The sequence below is a fragment of the Uranotaenia lowii genome, chromosome 2 (genome assembly GCF_029784155.1).
Source record: "Uranotaenia lowii strain MFRU-FL chromosome 2, ASM2978415v1, whole genome shotgun sequence".
NCBI classification, from domain to species: Eukaryota; Metazoa; Arthropoda; class Insecta; order Diptera; family Culicidae; genus Uranotaenia; species Uranotaenia lowii.
The window spans coordinates 256,034,831-256,050,082 of NC_073692.1; the positions used below are offsets into that span (position 1 = coordinate 256,034,831).

A 15,252-nucleotide genomic window follows, 5' to 3' on the forward strand; every position below is an offset into this window, starting at 1 on the left:
ACATTTCCCACAATTGGTTTTTTAACCTTAACCCAACTGTTTGTAGGACAGTTCTTCCATACAAGTGTTTTAACAGTTTTTAACAATTACATAACCTAACGACATATTAAAAATACTGTCGATTTGGAATTCACGATTCAACCAATGAATTTTACAGATTCCATAATCGTTTGCTTAACATCTTTGCTACACTCCATTGAATCGTTTCAAGACTATTACAGAGATAGTTAGGTTACAATCCTGGTCTATGCGGGTGTACAAAACAAACAAAAGTTCAGGAAAGGTAGCAGCAATTAAAAGGTAACTGTTTGTTATTTACTATTACTTATCCTAGATATTCCACCATATAAAATATTATACGAAATTTGTAAAAACAATACCTGCGTAAATTGAACTTGCTAAAATTGTCTTTTGAGAAATGGAGTGGGCGTAAAAAGGAAAAACGTTTGTCAATGTGAAATTAATGCGTCGGGTAGGTCCAAGAAGGGCCTTTTTTGCTTTCTTCCACCAAAAATCCAGATACGGCTACCCAAATACCACCACGTGTAACCTTGGGCTTACCAACGAGTACGGCTGCTGATTAGTAGTCGACCTAACCTCAATCGTACTCTGCTCAGCGAACAGAAAGACCCCTTTGACGGAACGAACGGTTCTCAGCCGTCAAAAGTGCATTTGGAGGTCCCAATACTACTTCCAATGCTATCCGGAACCGTTCGAGCCGCCATTTTGTACGACCCGCTACATACGTCGTGCATACCTAGCATTGAATGTTATGGCCGGATACACCGAATGAACCACCGTCATCGAGATCATCGAGGGATCCGCCGATCAACGCCCACGTATGAACTCCATTAAAGACAAAATACGCAAGTACCATTGTGACGTCACATTTATGTAAAATTTCAAAGCGCTATAATACATTATGTTATTCTGTCATGATTGTAAATTTGGTGGAATTTTGACTTGGAGTGTAGCCCTGGGGGTGTAAAAGTTTCCCACAACATTTTCTCAGCTTCTTTAACATATCAAAATTGTCATTAATTACCGTTTAATACAGCGTCATTAAGATAAAAGATTGCCTTTATTTATTGCTAGTAGATTTAACTTCAGGTGTTGAGCGCCACTGTTATTTTCATAAAGGTTGTAAGAACTCACAAGGTTTTCTACGGACCGATAGCCGAATCGGTTCGCGACCGTTTTGAATTTCCTATCCCTTGGTTCCTTGGTTGTCAGTAACTCAGCTTTTGACAGTTTTACCATGTATAAGCGACCCTGAGATACCACCCACCACCCCGTGAAGCATAAACATTTAGTTTCCCTTTTCCCGAGAGCTAGAGGGTAACAGGCTAAATTTTTTAACATTACTTATAAAACTTTAACTACTAAAACATGAAACAACGAAGATTGCAGCCTTTCGAAAATTGATCCACGAAATCTACAGCAGACAAATTATCGCAAACATACTCATGTCCGACCAGCATCAACAGCATACGAAAAGCCAAATAAAACAAAACCAGAAGAAAGAACATAAACAACAGCAACAACACTAAGATCATTGGACATAAAAAATCCTTTTTTTTAGTTTTTTAAAATAAATAATAACTTCTTTGTCATCGTTTCCGGTGGTTTAAAAATATTCAGCATATTTTCGGACTTCAACAAAAAGATTGTGTTTAAATTTCACATTAATTTTTATTCTTTTACTATTTCCATAGTATCTTTCCCTATATAAATATTAACACAATGCTATTTTGTTGTTTTGTTCATTCACTTGCCTTTTATCCGCTTTTATTTATTGTTTTCCCACACTTGTTTTTACTCGACATATAAATACTATTGGTGAATGCTTCATACTCTGTCTCTTGAGGGATCTCCCCCATCTGGTTCCGGATAATCTTTCAAATCTACACTATTTACAACCCGCTTTACGATAAGAAAATTACACCTACTACAAGTTATCGATTTCCTCATACACTCAACTTCTCAAACACATTTTCATCTCGTTTACTTTAGTAATTTTCTTCTACCGAGACAGATAATGATGCCGCAATGATTACATGGTTCCATTTTCTTTTAAAAACAAAATAAAACTGCCCAACCGATCGTTTGCTGATATTTGACGGATGATGTTTTGTTTTAAGATACGCAACGGCCATACAACCCGATTGATGTTGGTTTTTTTATCGACACTATTCCGTGAGATTTTTACCTAAATTTTTCTACTTTTGTCATTTGATTTTTTTTACAACGCTGACGACTTTTGGCCGATTTTCGTGCTGTCTGTCGATAAGTAATCCGGTTTTCTGTAACGGTTACTTCAAATTGTACACTTGAGCCTTTTTTATAACAATTGTTTATGATGAAGATAAAAGCTTGAGATTTTGCAAAAAACTTTGTCTGTTAAAAAGGGCGCGTAGTTTAATGTTCGATAAAATCTTGCCTCTTTGCTGCTCTCATAAGTTAGATGTTCCGATTTCCATTTGCGCTTGTGGTACTACTCGAGGAGATTGATTGGTGGTTGATGTTTTCCGGATGTACTAACTACAGGTTTTTTTTATTCCATTATTTTCATAGAAAATCTTTTGCAGACACCTCCAGAAATAGTGCCCGTATTATGATAAAAGTTCGATAAGGTCTTTTTTAAATCTCTCTGTCCATAGCATATTGCTTCAAGGAGCAATGAGTAACAGCCATTTGAGGAACATAAACTTTACGAATGAAGAGAAATAAATGTAAGCAAATAAACGATGCTTGATAATTTTCTAATTCGATTGAGAAAATTAACTTTTAACAATAAGCTAAAGGCGAGTGTTCTGAAACTATGTAGAATAATACTGATCTGATGATTGTTTATGTCTGTTTGTCGCAAACGAGACACGCGTCCCATTGATTAACACTTCGTTACGATTGTTTTTGTGATTGAATTCAAAACATTGTTTTAATACAAAACAAATTTACAACAACTCCAAAAGTTTTGAAAACTGAATACTCATGTTGGTCTTGATTAAATTATCCATCTCAGGAGCCGATGATTAAAAATAAATATGCTTGCAATACTCATAAAAGGAACTTTATCCATATTACTTTGATTACCGGTTTGTTTGATCAATTTTAAAACTTTCTCCACAATTAATTTAAAGTCTCTTAGTTTACCAGCTGCGACTACCAAGTGATTACTTTTTTTTAGCATTTTATGTGACTTCTATCCGTTATAAAATTCAAGAAATACAAATGTGTGAAAAAATGTCGGCATTTGAATTATCTGTTTTGAAAACCTGAAACACACTTGTTCTAGGTTACTCGATTTGACGTTATGAATGCAAAACACACCTCTGAGCCGATTTTAGTAAAAAAAAGCGATGCAAACGTGTTTTTTTTTCAAACTCACAGTGGTTTGCCAAATGCGAGAGCCCGTGAATTCAAAAAATTGCGTGATCTGATGATACAACGGCAGCTTATGTACAAAATAGTCTTAAATGCAAATTTCCACAACAAGCTCATAACGTAATATGTATGTAGTTCCGCCGGAATATTTGAGCGCCAACTTCCGAGGACGATCATTAGAAAATAGTTAACAAAAACAAATAAATTACTTAAAAATTAACTATCACTTAACAATGCTAAAAAAGTTCAGTAATTTTTACCAAACCAGACCTTCGTTTTGCATGTTCTGAGGCTCGGAAAAGTTACCGGAGGTCATGAACTCGGGACTTCCTGGCCGGGGGGCACCGATCATACCCTCGGGTGGTGGAGGTCCGCCTGGGTTGGCATTTCCCGGCGGTCCATTCGGTTGGCCTAGAAAGCCCGTCTCCGGAGTCATGCCGCCAAAGTCGCTCACCATGGGGATCGGTCCAGCGTGATCCATGGGTCCTCCTGCATGGGCGAAAAACCTAAGCGTTACTCATTTTGAAGGACTGGGTCAGTGGGGTGCAGTTTGGGGATGTCAGTGACATATTGATATCAAACGGAATGTTAGAATACCAGAACTTTGAATCGAAAAGTTGAACTGATTTTGCATTTGATTCAGTTTAGTTGAAACTTGACTTTGAAGCACTATGAAATATCAATATGTCACTGACGAATGCCGAGAGTCGTCGGGGCAGGATTTGCTACTTACCCGGAGCATTGAAAGGCATTGGTCCGGCACCGGGATGGCCGGGAAAGAATGGTCCATCGTGCGGATGGAACGGAGGTCCACCGTAGCCAAAGTCAAATTTACCGTCGGCAGCGAAGTAGGGAAATCCAGCCTCATCCAAACCGCCGGGCGAAAGGTTCATCGGAAAACCGCGCATCTTGCGGGCACCTCCGAAAAACGGTCCCCGGCCCATGCTGGTCAGCTGCTTCAGTCGTCGTTCTTTTGACCGTTTGTTCTGAAACCACACCTGTGCAATGGGAGAGAGCGAGAGAGAAAAAACGTCAACATTAGGAAACATTTTCTTCACGGTCAGTAAAACTCGACATCTTCATGAATCGCCGGTCTTGAATAAATTCCAACTCGGCGAAATATTCAAACTAGACCGGCTCACCGGTAACGATCTTCTAAATTGTCGTACAAATCAAACTTTTTATTGTTATTATAATAATTTTATCGACAACCGGCTCGTGAATCAAGCCGCTGTAAATCGCCGTCGGCTGGAGCTCTTTGAAGCGTGCTTCTTCGTGTTTGCTTCTTCCCACCCAGCTTGTTTCGCGCCTGCTTGCTATACGGATGGCGATGTCATGGCATGCTTTGGACGGCGACCGCGATGGCGATGGCGTGTAAATAATTTTGTCTCCTTCACACTTGCTTTTCTCATGACTTGCTTGCTGTGTGCTGGGCCTGATTTAGTCTGTTGTGAGTTCACGGGAAGGTTTTTTTTATGATGTGGCCCGGCCTACCGCCGGATTCATGCACCCACAACCCCGCCGTAGGATACTTTCTGAACTGAACGGATTCCCCAACCAAGCCAGCAGGAGCAGCTTTGGAGAAATGAATAACAATCGGAAAAAGTAGTTATGAGAGTTCCCTTGTCACGGCTACCCCGCGGTACCAAACCTTCGTTTTGATTTTGTTTGGTGAAGAAAGAGAACCCGGAAAAAAAAACGGTCCGAGTGGAACTGATTTTTTTACGACCCATCACGAGGGGATTGGAGTACGCGAGATTCCCAAAAGATATTTATGTGTCATGTCCCGCTCGATCAGGCGCAACATTAGCATTCGTGAAGAGTTAATAAAATTTTTGGAAATGATCTATTCAACTGAATTTTGATGTTTTTACGAGGGTGTTGGAGTAGAATTTCTGCAGTTTGTTCCATGGCTACCTGCAAGAATGTGTTTTGGGTGTTTAGTGACCTAAGGAGGCTACGCTCCGATGATGTCCAAGGTCATCAAAGCTGGCTTTTAGTATTATTAAAAGCGTGTACCGATGCCAGAAGGTGCCGGATTTTATGATAACTGCGACCGATCTTCCGAGGGTTAAGGAAAGGTGGTGGCCTGAACTCAAACAAAGTTAAAGAAAGCTGACAATCTGTCCGGATTCCAATACCTAGTAGAGGAACGCCCGCAGTGTTCAATGCTTCGTTGTCGGTTCTTCAGATATTTATCCAACGGCCTTCCTTCCGTGCTCTTGTGTTGATTATAGTGATTGGACCTGCTAGCGCCCTACGGTGAAATTAGGCTTTAAGCTGTATGTTTTACGATCGGACTCAACCGTCGTCGACGCACACTGTTGAGGAAACCCCCGAAAGGAACGTTTTTGGTTAGCGTTTTTTTTGGGATATTGGGCGTTTCGATAACAGGCCATAACGATCACGCAGTGATTATGCTGATTATGCCTGGTGATGATGACGATGATGATAGTAATGACGCGGCGACCGAATCTGGACAACTAAAGCAAACCGCTCCACGGCCTATGCTAATGAAGCGTATTTTAATGTTTGCAATTTAGCCGTTGGACACTTCTTTTCATCGATCGACTGACCGACCGACCGACCGACCAAACGGCCAAACGATCGGTCGCTGAGCGCCAATCGATTTGAACCGTTTTCGGAAAGAACAACTGAATGACAGACCAACAAACTCGGGGTACATTTTTACGGCCATACGCTCATAATTTTGAAGATTTATTGGTTGTTTTGTTAGCAAAGCTGCCGGCTAAACTGTCGGCAAAAAACAACGATGAACAAACGCCCTTTTGAAATACTGGTGTTGGGATTAGCGAGATCCTATAAATTCGGCTTCGGTTAACACTGTGCAAACACGTGTTGTTTATAAAATACTACGTACGACTGCTGCGATTTTCAAAATATTATTCGAGACTAAGGCAGTATGTAGTAACAATAACGGCGTTGAACTATAACAGAAATATTGAATTTTATATGCAAATATGTAGCAAATTTTGCGTTGCTCATACGAAAATTTAAAACTTTATTTCTTTTCAACTTGAAATTGGCAAATAAGAAATTTTGTCTTAAATATCTCGTGCATGATATAAAAGCTAACGCGATTATAGTAGGTATACATTCTCCCAGAAAAATAGTGTGTTAATTTTGAGCAACTGAAACGATTGTTTCAAGTGTTCGACTGTTATTTGTACAAGAACATGGAGAGTGACGAAAACGATTTCATTCCATAAAGTGTATTGCTGCTATTGAAATATACTTTACAATTCAATAAAAAAAAATCATGGCAACGTATTTTCCTCAGACCACAGATTTGTGTTGAGACTTTGGCGCGGTTATTCCTTGTTATGAAAAAAAGGTTGTCAGCCAGAAAAAAGTAAATGAAATATTAATACATAGTTTTTATAGCTGAGCTGTGGCATATAGTGCACAGACAAACAGTCAGGTTTCTGAATATCTATGTAGTTATTTTTAAGGAACAAAAGTAAAATAAATTTATTTCCAAAACGCTATTATTGAAGATATTATGAAGCCAAGGAGAGTGCTTGAATAATTGTTTTTAAGTTAAAAGTTTTAAATTAATCTAAATAAAAACATGTAGTGTTTTTATCAGTCAAAGCTCTGGGTCATACTGTTGAAGTTTCCAAAGAAAAAAAACAAAGTCACCTATGATTGCGGTGTCTTGGAGAAAAAAAAATCATCGACGATGACTAGTCTGACAGCACTGCCACGGCCGTCCACTCCACCTAAGAAGGAGTAGGAGGAGCTGAATCATTCATTTTGCGATCAAAACGAAAGCTGGCTTCCCAATAATTACATCCTTTTGCATCGCATCTTGCAACTACCGTATTGGGCTGTTCTTCGTTGTTTTTGTAGCCGGTATTGGTGTTCATGTTGTCGTTGCTGCTGTTGCTACAATCAGTGATGGTGCTACTCTGCTGCTTCGCTTGGTTCCTTTTATGATACAACTGGCTCTCCTTCTGAATCCAAGCAAAAGCTCGATGGAAAAACTTGCCCGGAGCAACAAAAATCATCCACCTTTTTTCTGCAGCATGTCGTTGGTCCGCCGCCGCCATCATACTGCTCGATAGTGGGAAAGCCAACCTCAACAAGCAGAAGGGGGAGCTGTAGGGTCTCGCCATTGAATTTCTCCCCAGTTTTTCTGTCCGACATCAGAGATATTGGCTGCGTCATCGTCCTCATCTTTGGTTGGAGGCATAGTCGTTGCCTCACTGAACGTAGCCGCTCAAGCTGATTTCCTACAATCCTGGCTCGAGTCGTGGAGTCCTATGTATGTAGTTGAGCTCAATGAAGTTGGGCGTGCAATTCCTTTTGAGATCCCTCGGTAAGAAAACAGTTTCGAGTAAAGCTTTCAGAAGGTAAGATGTTCCGGGGTAATATCGCAAAACAGGAATTCTGATGTCGCCGTAAGAAGAAGAGAGCGTAACATAAGTATATATCTACAAGAAAAAAAGATTGTGTACACCAGGGTGCAAAGAATCGGTAGTATGGGCAAAACAAAAGGCGAAACAAAATAATCGAAAAGAAAAGAAAAAGATTCAGTCAACCATCAGCGAAGAGATTACTTCGGGTAAGTGAAGATGGGCGGTCTTAATGTAAATTGAAATAAAAATGAAGGTGAGTGCAGTACCGCGCAGCAGTAGCATGGAAAAAAGTTTGCTCCGCATTTCCGCAACTTCTTGGAAAAGATTTGTTGTAACCTTTGCTTTGTCTTCAACAAAAATAATGACAAATTTCTTAAAAGCTGTAAACAATGAAGAAGCTTCAAATTCGAACCTTTAATTTTTTTTATTTGATGTATGTTGAAGATCAGTATTAAAAAATAAGTTTTTCATAAATCGTGAATGTTTTTTCCCTTATTAAATTGTAAATCATTCAGGTGTGTGAATGCATGACATACTATTCTTTTCATTCGCATGCAAAAAGTCTTTAGGGTATTTCGGGGGAATATGCACCTGCTAAGGGAAATGACCGAGTATGCGGAATACATAAGCTGAACACCCGAATACATCGCAACATGTGCTTCGTATTTCTATCTTCTACTCATATTCTGTCAAAAATATTACTTTTTATAGTAAAAACTATGAAAACAATCGATTTTTTACAAACGCCTTTAAAAGCAACCTTTGAAATCATTGGATGTTAAACGCCCCAGTGTAGGCAAATGATGCTCCAAAACATTGGATCAAAACGACTCGAAAACAACACAATATTCACAGTGAAAATAAATTAATTCTGTTATTTGATTCGGAAATAAGTGCAAACAATATTTTTTTCCAAGTTCATCTACACATAAAAACAAGTGGTTTGTTAACATTTCTGAATGAAAAATGAAAAATTTTGAAATTCTTGACTTAATTTTGAACTGTGTCAGTTTCAACCAAATTTTTCTGCTGCTTTTGGCGACAAATTTAGTGAACGATTCGATTTTCTGTGCACGTTTTTTACTCAAATCCGATCGAAAGTTATAATTATTTTGCATCCTAATGATAATTTAGGACTAAGCAAAGAAGAAGATCGATATATTATTTCGATAACCGGTCTGTATTCAAGGTGTCTTCTTCATCGCCGGTGTCATCAAAAGGCGCTAGAAATCGAGATTCGGGAACGTAAGTGGAGATGGATTGGGCACACGCTGCGAAGAGATGAAAACGAGATTTGCAGAGAGGCGCTTGACTGGAATCCAGATGGGCATCGAAGAAGAGGCAGGCCCAAAAGCTCGTGGCGGCGAAGTCTAGCCGCACAGTTGACGAGAACCTTGGCTGGCAGCAAGTGAAGACGCTGGCTCCGGATCGCCAGCAGTGGAGATCTTTTACCTCAGCCCTATGCGCCGGTCAATCGGCGCTGGACCCTTAGGTAGGTCTGTATTCAAGGAGAACTGCACTTCAAAATTTAGAATAAAACACGTGGTTTTGTTTACATCTTACCGAACAGCACCTTGAGAGGAGGGCGATTTGTCCATAAATTTATGGGGGCATTTCGATCGGATATTTGAAATTTTATATGTCTTCAGTTTACCATCAAACAACAATTTACCACAGTTTTTCATCAATTGATAATTCAAATACATAATTTGAACTATCAATAAAATTAATGGTGAGGATGTTTTAAGCAATCATCTTGGTGTAAAAGCCTATTTCATTTGTTCACTTTTTACAACTTAAGTGATGGATAACCACCTCAAAATTTAATTTCATTGTTATTCGTGTTTAAAAGAATATCTGGTAACAATTTTTATTAAAATTACAAGGTATCGATTTTAAGAACACATTTATGTAAAAAGAATCCACTAAAAACTTCGCAAATCTCCAAAATTTATCAAAATATAGTCGCTGGCGTTTTACCCCGCAAGGGCATTATGGACAGAAGTACCCTACACAGTTTGTTCAAATCTTTCAAACTAGCACAATTTTATGACCAATAATCCTGCCAGAAAATATTCGGCAGTTGTGTTTTGACATGTGACAGCAAAACAAAAAAAAAGTGTGCTACGCAAACTCATTCCAATGCTACCACCTATTTAGATCCTCAAATCGAAAGCTCGGCTTGGCGACCTTAATTTTCGAATCGGTGGGAGACCAGGTGAGCAAAAGCGGAACGAAACTTTGCTCACGAAGGGCGGCTTCAGACGATCCAAAGAAGCAAAGCCATCATCATCATCATCCATCGATATCCTGTTGATAGGGGCGGAACCGACACATGTCACTGTTTTCAACATGCCAGACAACAACAAAAGCGAGGGAAAAAAACAGTATCAACAATGTTTTCGTGCACTGCGGAAGGTTCTGTACAGTGGTGCAAGCGCCACATTATTTGGCATAAATTAATTTGCAAATTATTTCATTACTTACATCTACTACATCTGTTTTGCTTATTGGCGACATTTTTTTCATGATAGGAAAACAATGGTTTATTTGTAGGAATGGATGTAAAACAATCAACAATATTGAAGCATGTAACATTCCAGGTTTATCTTAATGTTCGAGTTGCATGACACGTTTGTTTTACACTAGTTTATTTGAAAAGAATATATTCATTTATTTATTTTGTCAACAATAAGTAGACACATACATTGTTGGTTTTATACAAAAATACAAAAATATAAAAATAATTAGGTATGTTAGTTCAATGACTTGAAATACTCTTGTTGTTGTAGAGTCAATGGCTTCACAGTGTTGATTTTTAGAGTTCATCATGCTGAAAAGACTCATACCTTTTGGCTTTAAGGAGCCAAAATCATGTTTTATTACAATTCGTAAATCAAGGCTAGAACTTTATCAAAGAAGAAAAGAAAATAGAAAGGGAAATGTCCCAAGCAACAAAAAGTTCGAATATCTCTTAAGGAACGAACTAATAAGTTCATATATAGCTGTACAAAAGTTCTGTGGAACTTTTTTGCTGTTCAAAATGCTTTTTCGAGGTCCATGGAACTTCATTCTTTATCAAGTTCAGCCAATACTCAAAAAAAGCTTTAAAGTACTGTTTTGGTTTCTGTTTCTACTTTCTGGGAACTTTAAAGTTTGTATGAAGAAAAACAATCTACTTGTTACGTACTTCTCATTTTTTTCAAAATCAAGTAGCTATCAAAGGGTTGCAAGTCTTTTTGTACAGCTCAATAGTTCGTAAAAAGTCTCTTTTGTACTATTTTGTAAACTTGAAAGTTTTTAATTAATCCCAACGGGCGTTCAAAAGCAACTTCGCATTATAGAAACTTTGAAGTAGATTTAAAGGCTAAAATCTACTTTTTGCGAACTTCAACACGTGTTTGCATAAATAAACACATCGTTACTTGGGAAACAACTATATGAAGTACACATTAAGTTCCGGAAGAACTTTTTAACAGCTTGAAAGTGGGAATTAAGTAGAAATAAAAAACCTGAAAGTCGTTTTAAAGAAAATCATCACATCGAGTAAAATCGTTGCCTACTCATGATGGGCAATAGGGCAACAAGTATGGATCTCAACTTTCAAGCGATGAGCTCGGGTTCGAGGCTTGGTAAGAACATGTTTTTTAAATGTAATGTGAGTTAGTAACAAATATAGTTGATTAATATGAATCAAAATAGCAGACTTGAGAAGGCAATTGAAGGAGCGGATGAGTAATTTTTTCGATTTTTTATGCTGCTTATAAAGTGGATTTTGAAGCTGGTTAGAAGTTGTTTGACGATTTATGCGAACTTTTTGTCAACTTTAAAGTTCGTTTAACTACTTAAAAATTGAGCTGAAAAGAAGTTATATTAGCATACTCGATTAAGCTGATCAAACCTGATAGAGGAATGTTATCCGTACTTTTGGTTGCTTGGGGTATGCGCTGCAGGCTAAAATAGATCCTTGTCCTAGTACAAGATCTCATGCCAAATTTGGGCCAGATCGGATCACGGGAAGGGGTCGCTCAACGAGCCTGAAGTTTGTATGGGATTTCGAGACATTTTGATCGCGAAAAACATGAAAAATCAGTTTTTCATCAATAACTTTGGTTCCCGTCTGCCGATTTCTTTCAAAAACATATTTTCTTAAATCCTAAATTATAAAAAATATTTCATCCGAAGACTGCATTTCGATAAGAGTTAAGATAAAAAAGTTATTAAGCTTCAAAAATGGGCTAACTTTTTTAACGGTGGTATTCAGCACTGTTAATGAGGCGTCAATATGTTCGACCGCCTCGACTCATTAACAGTGATGAATACCATCCTTAAAAAAGTTACCCCATTTTTGCAGCCTAATAACTTTCTTATCTTAACTCTAATTGAAATGCAGTCTTCGGATGAAATATTTTTCATAGTTTAGGCTTTAAGAAAAACCGTTTTTGGAAGAAATCGGCGGCGGGAAGGTTCGTTGAGCGACCCCTTCCCGTGATCCGATCTGGCCCAAATTTGGCATGAGATCTTGTACTAGGACAAGGATCAATTTCAGCCTGCAGCGCATAACATTTCACAGGTTTTGAATTTCCCATACAAATTTGGGGCAGCCTGTATTTATGAAACCCCATCAGTTTCTAATAGGTCTTTCAAGCCGAGTCGGTACGGGAAGTCTCGATCGTACATTCAAATATTGTTCATGCTTAACTAATCAACAATAATTGCAGCACTTCCAACGGGTCCGTTACCACTGGCTTGGGACAGGTTTGGCTCATCTCATTCCCTTCCAACTGTTGGAAACAAATAAAGAATCCTGGAAAGGTGCCTTTGTAACCTACTGATGATTCCAAATTTGCCGAGGTACTCCGGCTGGCTTGAATCCACAATCCATTGTATATCAGTTTACCGACCGTTTGAAGCCCTGTCAAACCCCACGTTCAACCATGTAATAGAGTTAAGCTATTATATATTTAATAATTTATTACATTGATGATTATTACAACTTAGAGCAAGTTCCCTGGTGTTGGGAAAAAGTGGTAGAAATTTTGACATTTTGATAATTTTACCATGCAAAAATGTTTTCAAGATCGTTGGGCGTTGCATTTTTTTACAGCACTGTTTCTATTTCAACCGTATGTGATAGAAATATTCCTTTTTTTTGCATCACAGTATGCGAAACGACAACACGTGTTGTTAAAAGACTTGAAGGCCACAGATCTTGAAAATGTTTTTGCATGGCAAAATTTTCAAAATGTGCAAAAAGTGACAAAATTTCTACCACTTTTTCCCAACACCAGTGAACTTGCTCTTACCGCACCATTAATGTAACAGAATTTATAATGGATAGTTATCTTCGAGTGGCAACTTTAGAAAATTTGCTGGTCTCAGTAAGCCGTGACTCAGAGGACGTACAGAAAATTAGAAAAACACCTTTTTCGAGCCATCAATACTGCTTCCAATGTTTTATCCCCAGGGAAAAACATTTCACAATCTCATATTCGTTGAAATCTGACGTGCACATTCGGCTTTTTTGGGAACCACTTTTTCTTATATGATTTTCTTTTGGCCTATTAGCGGACTTTCCCAAGGAAACAGCGAAGGATCTGCGGGAAAATTTTAGCCAGAATGACCCGCAATGACGAGCTAAGCTTGGGAGGAATATTTATTTTAGTATTTTAGAATAGTACATAGTTACAACGACTTTTTCCTTAAAATTTTCTTTTTGGCAAACTTTCGGCGGACTTTCTCAAGGACACAGCGACAGATCTGGGGGAAAAATCGCTACCATGATGGCTTATTTCTCTGACTTCAATTGCTCACCCACGTTGGGAGAATATTTTGTTTCAATTTATCACAATAAACAGGATATGTGTTTCACAAACTTTTAAGAACAACACTACAAATAACCCTTATTAAAACTTTTTAAACTTCATTTATTTAAAATTTTCCCCGAGCTGGAAAAAATGCGTGCGGCGTCAAAAAAATCAAAGCCTGCTCCAAAAGAAAATAGGAAGGGAAATATGAAAATAAAAAGTATGTTGGGCAAAGATCATACGCTTTTAGGAAAAGGTTAATTACGAACATGTCTTGCATATAAAACGCTTTTCGATAATTAAAGTACTAATGATCACTTAACATTATTTATGGAAAAAGTTAAAATGTTATTTCCAAAATAGCCATAAATAATTCTAAAATCACTCTTAATAATTATATTTCGGAACAATTTTCAGATCAATAACTCATAGAATAGGGTGAGTGCTCCTACTTTGGACCTAGCGCCTACTTTAGTCCTAAAAATGCCGAAAATTCTTAATAATTCATTTTGCTGGCATATATTAAAGATATTCCTGGACACACAATGAACTCTTATTCTTCCTGGATTCTACCATACCGCTTTTTGCCATAAAAAGTGTTTCTGATAAAATTTTCAACGTTTTTAAAAATGTACCTTCTAATTAGTGGTAATTCAGACAGCTTACATAGTGGGGCGCGGTTTGAGAAATCCGAGTACATAAGGAAAAATCATCTTTTTTTACTGTCCAAGCCAAAGTTAAAAGGAAAATTACTTTCACTGTGATGAATATGGAGTACTACTTACTTTTCCTAAAATAAAGGAAAATAAATGGAAAACCCGGAAAATTTGCATAGGGTCCAAATATAGGAAACTTTTGACTTTGATGTTCCATTCTTTTACCTGACATCACTTAAACTTTGTTTCAATACCTCCAAATCAACAAAGGTGTGAATTTCTAATTTGTGCATAATTGCGAAACAATATTGAACTTTTCTAAAAAAAATTTGTCAGCTTTACGCAAATAAACAACAAGTAATTAAACACAAATAAGTTTCAGATATAGTTCTGCTGATAGAGCTAACGGGGTTAAAGTGTTTGAGCTATTCATAACAGAAATTTAAGTATTTTTAATCGTTGAAAATCTGTAATACTTGTTTATGATAACATTTGATTAAAAATTACATTTTTAATGAATTCTTTAAATTATTTCCGAAAAATCATACTTTTTATAGGAATTTTAGATCTAGATCCAACGAAAGGAACCAGTTCAGTACCAAAATAGGAACAGTAGGTTCAAAGATGGAAATTCCAATCATTCATATCTTTACAAATATTTTATAAACGGCTAGACCTGTGTTGAAAATTTTCATTGAAACTTGCAGATTAGACCATGAGCTATAAACAAATTTCCTGATAAATGTAAACCTCACACCCATTTATGAGAAAAACATGATTATTTAAAAACCATCGCTTAAAGGGTCCAAAGTAGGGCAACTAACCCTATCTCAGTTTCATTCATTCACAATTCACGAAACTTTTTCACTCTGGGAGACTGTTTTGTTTGTTTTGAATTTCGAAAATTAAACAATTGCTCTGGTCGCGATCAAAATTTGAGTCGCATCGGAATCCTGATTTGGGATGTGATAAAAAGCAACTCATAAACTCGTGTTGTTTGATTCTGAAATTTCGTACATTTTA

At 37.5% G+C, this 15,252-nt stretch overlaps 1 protein-coding gene across 2 annotated transcripts in view; it reads right to left on the minus strand.

The window, feature by feature from the left end:
* Positions 1–1,687: 1,687 nt before the first annotated feature.
* LOC129747054 (LIM/homeobox protein Lhx5) overlaps positions 1,688–15,252 on the minus strand; it is an 89,630-nt gene continuing 76,065 nt past the window's right edge. The window contains exons 5-6 of one of the 2 annotated variants that reach the window (XM_055741069.1): positions 4,118–4,382; positions 1,688–3,873 (exon numbers count right to left, since the gene is read on the minus strand). In XM_055741069.1, coding sequence (XP_055597044.1) covers positions 3,641–3,873; positions 4,118–4,382 — 498 coding nt within the window. In that variant the 3' untranslated portion in view covers positions 1,688–3,640. Of the gene's footprint in view, positions 3,891–4,117; positions 4,383–15,252 lie in introns of both variants that reach the window. The other variant, XM_055741070.1, reaches the window with a different exon arrangement.